This window comes from Erythranthe guttata, chromosome 12 (genome assembly GCF_056151865.1).
Source record: "Erythranthe guttata isolate IM_541 chromosome 12, IM_541, whole genome shotgun sequence".
Lineage (NCBI taxonomy): Eukaryota > Viridiplantae > Streptophyta > Magnoliopsida > Lamiales > Phrymaceae > Erythranthe > Erythranthe guttata.
Window position 1 is genome coordinate 12,948,070 of NC_142544.1, and position 10,121 is coordinate 12,958,190.

Here is a 10,121-nt window from a genome sequence, read left to right on the forward strand (position 1 = left end):
TGTAAGGACTATATCTATGCTTGTGACAAATGGACAAAGATATAGAATGCCAAGTTGTTTTATCATTAATACGAATAAAGGTTCGTTTATTACCATGATAAATACGAAAGACCACAGCCACATGTTGGCTTGTTGGTCACCTACTCTAACATCTTCATCACCCGCTCCCTCAAATTGGTACACAAAAATCTCAAGTCTGCGTATAACCTCCACTTCAAACACATTCGCCTTCTTATCAACCTCTATTGATGCCTTCAAAGCCACGTCATGAACAACAATAAGATCCTCAATTTGAATATTTTCACTAACCACATCCATCTCCTTCTTCTTTTGTTCCGAGACATCTTTGGAGTTTAGCTCGATTGCAGTCTCAGATTCATCATCCTTAAGCGTCTTCGTAATTTCTTTTTCCCTCTCATCGACACTATTTTCTAGGTCTAAAGGATTTTTGTCACTACAAGTTTCAGACATATTTTTTTTGTTGCAACCACTCTCGATATCATCTGGAATATTTTCAAGAGACCTCTGGAACTTGATCTCTTCCAACTATATCTCCAGTCTTCGGATATATGCTTGAGTGGATTTCATAAAATCTTCAAGGATGGATTTCAAAAAACACTCCTGAATAGTGGGTTCTCGTGGTATTGCATAATTGGTTTGAAAATCATCAAATTGTGGCTCTCGGTGTTGAAAATCGTTGAAAGTTTGGCTCGGAATGCTCTGTTCGTATGTGTTTGTGTATGTGTTCCAATAACCTCTGTTGGTATTATTGATGAAATTATTCGCCTTTGGTGCATACCAACATTGGTTAGTGTAATGATCTCCACCACATATTGAACAAAATAACAGCATATCATAGGTGTTTTGGAGGTATTCGCCAGACGGAAGCCATTCATTTCCCGTTTGAAGTGCACGTAAATTATAACCTGACATCTAACCAAATAGAAAAATTAAAATAAAATAAAACTAAGAAAAAAAAAATTAATGTGGGTGAATCGAGAGAATTGTTCAAATCTAGAGTCAGAAAAAATAGACAATTTATTATATTCCCCGGCAACGGCGCCAAAAACTTGTTGGTTGTAATACCTACACGCAAGTGCACGTATCGTACAAGTAATAAAGTGGATTTTTAAGTCCAAGTATCGATCCCACAGAGAATATTCAACTATCTAATTCTAAGCGCTAGATTATCCCAACTATGTTCAAGTCCACCCTACACAGTCTAATTAATGATGATTAACTAAATAAAACTAAAATATTAAACGCAAATAAAATAGCAAGAAAAATAAATAAACATGAAGATTATCAAAGTAAACGAGTCTAGGATTTTATCTTCCCCTTTGTGATTATTATTGATCCCCCAATTCCCTCAATTACTGACCTGAGATTACTAACCTGAGATGCTAAATTAATCATTCAGATTACTAACCTGAGATGCTAAATTAATCACAACCCGCTTTCGCGTGTATTATGATTCTATTACTCAAGACTAAATTACGGTATTCCTACGCAATTCAATCAAGAACAAAGCATTAAGCACAAATCTCAATAATGGCTGCCTATATCTTAGGTAGCCGTTTACGAGACTTGTTATTTAACGTTTTATTCATAATTGGTTTGCATAGACATATAATGAATCGGTTATAAATAATATACTCATAATATAATACACGCGACAGCGGGTTATGAGTAATTGAGTGTCTCGGGTTAATAATCGGGAATCGTAACTTGCATGATAGAGGTTTAGTTGGGTGAAGAATTATCGCATAGGGGGAAGATAAAATCCTAGATCCGTTTTTATATTGATATTTTCTCGTGATTACTTGCTTTCATAATTAGTATAATTATTTGATTAAATTTGACAACTTTGCGTAGGCTGAATAAAAATCATAATTGTGGGAATTTGATACTTATGATTAGGTAATTTAAGTATTCCCCGTGGAATCGACATCCAACTCTCACGAGTCCTATATTACTACTTGTTTGCGATACGTGCACTTACGTGTTAAGTATTTAGCCCAACAACAAACTACAACGAACTACGTAGTATTATCGATTCATGATTTTTTCTTTTTTTCCTTTTTCTATTTTTTTTTATTTATGTGAACTTTAATTGAGTGGGGTTCTCCTAATTTATCCAATGAAGCAATATTATTTTATTTTAGTTAAAAAACAATAGAGATATCAATAAAACATTCTCATCAAAAAAAGATATCAATAAAACACACATACACGCTATGCAGCCCTACTCTCTTACATCCAACGCTCCATCCACACACACATAGTGATAGAAAGAAGTTGAGAAAATGAACACGCACGGCAAAGAAGGTTTTCCCATATCTTCTGCTCTCCGTATTTTCCTAATAATCGTTATCTCACTCTTGGCAACCCCTTCATCATCATCATCTTCTTCACTAGAGTCATTTGTATACGTAGGCTGCACCCAGCTCAAATACAACCCCGGTACCCCCTACGAGTCCAATATCAACTCGGCACTCGCTTCCCTGGTCAACTCAGCCTCCATCTCCACCTACAACAACTTCAAGATCTCACTCCCCGGCTCCGCCCCGAACGACGTCGTCTACGGCCTCTTCCAGTGCCGCGGCGACCTCTCCCCCTCCGATTGCCGCAGCTGCACGGCCGACGCGGTCTCCCGAATCGGGACCTACTGCGTCGGCACTTCCGGGGGCGCCCTCCAGCTGGACGGCTGTTTTATAAAGTACGACAACGTGTCGTTCTTGGGGGCTCAGGACAAGGCCGTGGTGTCGAATAAGTGTGGGGCGTCGATCGGGTACGACTCCGACATGCTGACTAGGAGGGATGCTGTGCTGGCGTATCTGACGGGCGGCGGGCACTACTTTAGGGTCGGTGGGTCCGGGAGAGTACAGGGTATGGTGCAGTGCACCCAGGATTTGAGTATGGGTGAGTGCCAGGATTGTTTATCGGAGGCGATCCAACGGTTGAAAACCGAGTGCGGGACGTCTACTTCGGGGGACGTGTTCTTGGGCAAGTGCTACGCGCGGTACTCGGAGAGTGGCTATTCGTCCGAAAGTGGTAAGCTCCGCCGCTCCGGGTGGTGGTTCTTCTTGGCTTCTGCCTTCACATTTTTTCTAAATTAGATAGGTAATTTGCTTATATTTCCATAATTAATGTTTATATCATGTTGTAAACTCCAATGTTCAAACTCAAATGAACCTTGAATATCTGCTTTAAAATTGATTGTTTTTTTCTTTTTTCTTTCTTTTTTTTTTTTTTTTTTTTTTATATCCACCAAGAACGTTTTAGAAATGTATGACCACATCCACTATTGTCAAGAGTACTATCAACTATGCATAAACAAAATCCTTTTTTATACTTTCTTTGTATATTATATTTTGAAATTTTAAGATAGAACATCAAATTAAAATAGTCAATTCTAACGAATTAATTCCAGAACACAAGTGGTATTGAAATTACATATAAAATATGCAAGTGTATACAATAGAGATTAGTGGAGCCAGGATTCTATGTTCAGAGCCGAATGCATTAAAAAAATTATGAGAGAGATCCCTAATGCTACTTACTGTACACAAAAAAAAAACTTATATATAAATTTATAGCTAGTGATTTGAGAAATGTTGGGGGACATGACCCCCGGCCCTATGCTGGTTCCACCACTGACGATAGAGTAATAGTCGGTGATCACATCATGAAGTGGTTCGTGGTCGTGAAATTCATAATAGAGTACTAGTCAAATACTTCATAACAAAGGAAGAGTTGCAGCAAAATTGGTTCTAGCTACAAAAGTATATATATTTACACCTTTTCAATTGCAAATTAAAAGTAGCACTAATTCAAATTTAAAGTTTTACTTTTCTTAACATTTGCATAAGGTAAATAAACAAGTTGAATATAAAGTGGTATCCTCCTGCAAATTGCTTTTCGTTGCTTTGAATGCTCGTTTTTTGACCTTTAGCTTTAGTGCAGTCGTCTCCTTCAACCCCCAAAGAAAACTTAGAATTAAAGTTGATCTAAATATAATGAAATTAAAGCATTAATGATCTTTCCACTTTCTACTTTTCTTTTGAGTGGTCGTCTTTGTGGTTGTGCTGTTTGCGTGGAGATCAGTGTCACTTTAAACTACGTTCGTTAATTTTAATGATTTGATTGGCTCCCATGCATGTAATAGAGCAAATTAAATCAATGTTTGTACCTTAAAGCTAAACATGAAAATTATTGATCGTTCTTCAATTTCATTTTATTGCAAAATCTAATACTTAAGCAGTACATTACCAACATTTAATTTATCGATATCCTCATATTATAATCCATTCTAATTAAGGCAAATGGCAAAAAGACACATCACATGGGACTTAAATGCACATTGGTCCACAAAAAAAGTCTCTCAATTAAACTCATCCCCATGTCTTTAGTCTAAAATACCTTCCATAGTATAATTCTTATCAGTTCCATCCATTATGTTCTAACTTCCTTAATATTGCACATTGACCCCAGATTTAAACAAATATATCACATTAACCCCTAAAATATTTTTTTTTCAGAAAATAATTTTTTTTCTAAAATTGTTTTTCCGGCCAGATTCCGGCATTGAATTTTTTTTTTTTGAAAACTTTTTTTTCCTGAAATTTTTTTCCGGCCCGTCAACCACCGTTGACCGCCGGTCTCCAGCGTTGACTTTTTTTTTTTTTTTTGAATTCTTTTTTCTTAGAAAAAAATATTTTAATTAATATTACTGCCTTGGCTACTAAGTTACTGTCTCAGACAGTAATATTACTGTTTGGGACAGTTTATTATGAATATTATTTTCCCGAACAGTAATATTATTAATATTATTGTCTAAAACAGTTAAATTACTGTTGGAGACAGTAGATTAGCAGACAAAGCAGTAATAGTAATTAAAATAATTTTTATTAAGAAAAAAAATTTCAAAACAAAAAAAAAGTCAATTATCAGTTAAATTACTGTCTCCGACAGTTAAATAGCTGATGGAGACAGTAATATTACTTAAAAATATTTTTTTTAAAGAAAAAAAAGTTCAAAAAAAAAAAAGTCAATTAACAGTTAAATTACTGTCTCCGACAGTTAAATAACTGCTGGAGACTGTAATTTAGCAACGAATACAGTAATATTAATTAAAAATATTTTTTTAAGAATAAAAAAGTCAATTAACAGTTAAATTACTGTCTCCTACAGTTAAATAACTGCTGGAGACAGTAATTTAGCAACGAATACAGTAATATTAATTAAAATATTTATAAAAAAAGAAATCAATTAACAGTTAAATAACTGCTGGAGACAGTAATTTAGGAGCAAAGACAGTAATATTAATTAAAATATTTTTGAAGAAAAAAAAAAGTCAATTAACAGAAAAATTACTGTCTCCGATAGTTAAATAACTGCCGGAGACAGTAATTTAGTAGCCAAGAAAGTAATATTAATTAAAATATTTTATTTATGAAAAAACAAAATTATTAAAAAAAAAAAAAAAAAAAAAAAAAAAAAAAAAAAAAAAGTCAACGCCGGAGACCCGGCGGTCAACGGCAGTTGACCGGCCGGAAAAAAGTTTCAGGGAAAAAAAGTTTTTCAAAAAAAAAAAATCAACGCCGGAGACCGGCGGTCTCAGGTGGTGGCGGGTTAAATTTGGGGTCAAAATTGAAATTATGTTAAAATTGTTTAATTGATGAAATTGGGCTAAATTGGAGTATAAATCATGAAATTGGAGTTGAATTAAGTTTCAATGAATAATGGGTAATGTTGGTATATATAAAAAGATTTTCCTTATTTGCAAATAAGTTTGAATGAGCTGGATTTATTTGAAAGACAAAAAAGTTGGATGTCCCTCTTTTAATTAAGTGTCCTTGTTATGGGTCTTTTCGTGGTTAACCCTTGTAATTATTACGATGTCAATGGGGCCGTTACGCCGCTGATGTTGCAAAACCCGCACCGCCCTGCTAGACATTTAATTTTGTAATAAACTCGGGTAAATTGCATAAAACCCTTATGTGTTATGGAAAACCTACACCAAACTCTACTGTGTTAATTTTATTGCATAAAATCCACTTGTGTTTTATTTTAGCTTCCATGAAATCCCCATTCCGTTAATAATTAACACCGTTAACTATTTAGGGATTCCATACAAGTTTTCCGTAACACAAGGGGGTTTGGTGCATATTATTTGCAATACAAGTGGAATTTATGTAAAATTTATTTATTTATTTAAATGTTGAATTATATTTTTAAAATTAAGTCAAATACATTTATTCATTTTGTGAATGTCGAATTTCAAAATTATTAATATAATTATTATATGAAAACTATATTCGAATTTTCATATTATTTATATTTTTTAACATATAATACATCCAAGATAATTATACAAATATATAACAATATTGATTTTATAAGTATATAATTTTAATTTTTCTAAAATACATTGATAAAATACTTTTTTTTAATTAAAAAATGGAAATTTCCAAATTCTTTTATTTAGTTTCAATTTTGATGCAATTGTTTTTTTAAAAGAAATGGAATCAAATTTTGGAAATTCAAATGAGAAAAAAAAATGTTCTAAAATTTAAAAAATTGAATTGGAAACGCCAAAAGTAAAAAAAACAAAAAAAAAAAGAATTGTTAGAAATTTCATCCTTACCATGAGTCTTTAATTTTTTATTATGCAACTGAATATATGTGTTTGACTTAATTTATAAAAATAATTCGATTTTTAAATATATAAACATAACCTCTTGTATTATGAAAAAGAACTTGCATGTAACATATATTGAAGAAAATATTGAAGAAAATATGCACCAAAACCTCTTGTATTATGAAAAACTTGCATGTAACACCCCCCTCCCCCAACCCTAAATAGTTAACGATGTTAATTGTTAATGAAGTGGGGAATTTCATGCAAGGTAAAATAAAATACATGGGAATTCTACGCAGTAAAGTTAACATAAGGGTTGATGCATGTTTTCCATAACACAGGGGGATTTTATCCAGTTTACCCTTATAACTAGACTGAAGTTGGAGTTGTATTTTTTTCTTCCTTTTGGATGATGTTGTACAGTCATTCAGTGACGTTTTCCTTTTAATTTTTTCTTGGTTGTTGGAAGAAAAAAAAAGAAGAAAAACAATTCATAATTAAGGAATTATTCAAATAAAGTTATTGAAAATATTAAACAACAAACAACTTATGTAAGCGTATACAAAATTTGTAAAATGCACGAATTAGCCAAACAAAATCGGTACATGAAAATACCAAACATCATATGCAAAAGCAAATAAAGATAGTAAGACTAAAATTTCAAAGTGCAATTGCGAACACAAAATTCAAAGTGCAAACAAAAAATTCCAAAGTGCAAGTAAGAACATAATTGTTCAATTGCAAGCAAGTAGCGAATTTCAAACAAATAGCATAATGCACACACTACATGTAGAATGCAAAAACATCAAGAAACTATAAACAAGATTTGAAACAAATATTGCAAGAAATAAACTTCAGACCGAAACAAAAACCGAGCAAGAAACGAGAAACTTAAAGTGAAATTAAGAAACTGCAAACAATAGAAATAAAATGCAACCAAGGAATAGTACGTAATAGTAGTACTGATAACAGACTGCAAACAAGAAATTCTTGCAAATAACACAACAACTAGCCGAATATGCAGACTTCAATAACAACAATATAATTCATAACCCTTTGCAAACAAGATACGCACAATTCAGGGGCCATTTTTTTTTTCACAATATTTCGAGAATTTTTTTTGAAAATTGGGGTGATTTTATTATTGATTTCATAAATACAATAAAGCGTCATTTAAAATGACTCTCTTTAAGAACCGTTGGATTGTGTCTGGATTAATGGCCATCTCTTCAATTCTGTCTCCTTAATCTGACGGTCCGAGATTGATCCCGACGATCGGACGGCCCTTAAAAGGCGTCATTCAAAATGACGCCCTTTGACATGCCACACTGGATTACTGCATCATTCACATGTACCCCTTTTAACAGCCGTTGGATTGTGTTTATATCAACGGCTGGATTTGAGCTGAGGTTTTTTAAATTTTACTTAATTCATTTTATTGTTAAATTCTAATACTTAGTTGAATTTTAATTTTAAATTAATTATATGTTGTATTTTAAAAAAAAAATTCTTCATTTATTTATGCAATTTATTTTATAATTCACTATAAAATAATACAAAGTTAATTAATTATAACCTAACAAAAATTAAGAAATAAAGAACTCTTTTATCAATTATATTACATTTTTGTGAAATAAAAAGCTTTTTTGCATAAATTATAAATAAAGAACTATTTTGTCAATTATATTATTTTATTATTATTATTATTATTATTATTATTATTATTATTATTATTATTATTATTATTATTATTATTATTATTATTATTATTATTATTATTATTATTATTATTATTATTATTATTATTATTATTATTATTATTATTATTATTATTATTATTATTATTATTATTATTATTATTGTTAAACCACTTTCACGAAAGCACGAAATTAATATCTTGAATCAGTTTAAATTGAATATAATTATTTTAAGATAAGGAAAATAACAACAAACATAAAAAATTAAAATAATAACCAAAACAAATCTTGAATTTAGATTGAATGTGTAATCATTTTTCAACATCAATAACATTCAATAATTAATTAAAAAATAAAAAGAAAAACAACAACAAATAAATAAATAAAATTAATAGAATAACGAAAAAAAAATTAAAACTAAAATTATTTTAAATTGAATATATAATTATTTCAACATCAATAACTATTCAATAATTTATTAGCGGATACAAAATAAGAACAAAAATTCTGAGGGCTCCAGGTCCAATGGGTTCGGGTAAATGAACACGAAGCATACCTTTGTTTTAGGTAATTTAGCCTCCTGGATTCATTTACTAGAACATGTCGAAGGCGTAAATGAAACTGAAATGCCATAAAATGTATAGTATATTTCTTTTCAAATATATAATTATGTAACGTAACTATAAAATTGCATTTTACTTCTTATATATGTTGGTAAAGAGCAGTTTTGACCTGAGTATGTTTTTTGTTTAAAGTGTTCTTAAAACGGTTTTGTAGAACTTACACTTGATGAAATATTTATGTAATTTTACACAATTGATCTACGCATAATATCACACTCATATATATATATGTGCGCTTAGCAAGTATCTATGTAGTTTATGGAAATGGCCCCAAAACGTATCCGACAGGTGTCATGAAGTTTCGCTTTCCGAAACGTTTCCGAAACATGGAAACACGTGTGGATTGAAGTTTCCGTGCATCATAGGTGGGTATAGTTATTTATATAAATCTATGATTGAAAACCACATATATATTTCATCAAGTATAGTATCTCACGGGTCGTTCTAAGAATTATTAAAACATTTGTATCAACATCGAACCCCCTTCCAGCAAAATGCAAAATATCGCCCGACATTAATATGACTGAACAAATTAAAACTCAATAAATAAAACGGTAAATTTCACTTTTCCCCTTTACTTTGGCTTGATATTACTTTACCTTTTTTCTACTCTCGATTGCATTGATTTGCCCCTTGTACTTGAAAAATTGTCTCAATGTGGCTGGCATCGTCGACTACGTTTTCTCGTTGTCTTGAACTTTTATTATTTATTATTTTTTTTTTTAATAATTATTTAAACTATGAGAGATCGCGCTTTGCTAATTTCAGAGCTTATATCAAACAGTGTTAAGGTCAAATGTCTGACTACTAACAACAAGGGCTACATTGAGACAATTTTTCAAGTGCAGGGAAGCTAATCGATGCAATCGAGAGTAGGAGGATTAAAGTGATACCGAGACAAAGTAAATGGAAAAAGTGGAATTTACCGTAAATAAAAAGATAAAAACAAAAACAAAAAATAGTGCCCAGCACTGCAGTTCATCCAAGTATTATGGCCAACAACACATGCTCTCATAATACTTGGGCTTCAGCAGGAGCTGCCACCTATCACCCATAAACTAGCACAAGCCACGTGTCCTTACACCCGGCACCCGATCCGGATCCTAATACATTCATTAATACAGCGCAATCCACTTCCTCTGTATTATTAAATATTAA

General features: G+C 31.8%; 1 protein-coding gene across 1 annotated transcript; it reads left to right on the top strand.

Moving 5' to 3' along the window:
* The first annotated feature begins 2,190 nt into the window (after positions 1 to 2,190).
* LOC105954256 (plasmodesmata-located protein 7) lies at positions 2,191 to 3,215 on the top strand. The gene has a single exon (XM_012977929.2). The coding sequence runs from the start codon at positions 2,307 to 2,309 to the stop codon at positions 3,117 to 3,119; it is 813 nt and encodes a 270-aa protein (XP_012833383.2). The 5' UTR covers positions 2,191 to 2,306; the 3' UTR covers positions 3,120 to 3,215.
* Positions 3,216 to 10,121: the final 6,906 nt, after the last annotated feature.

Bases quoted from the DNA above. Each gene is read 5' to 3' on its own strand.
- LOC105954256 (XM_012977929.2), top strand. From the start codon at position 2,307: ATGAACACGCACGGCAAAGAAGGTTTTCCCATATCTTCTGCTCTCCGT.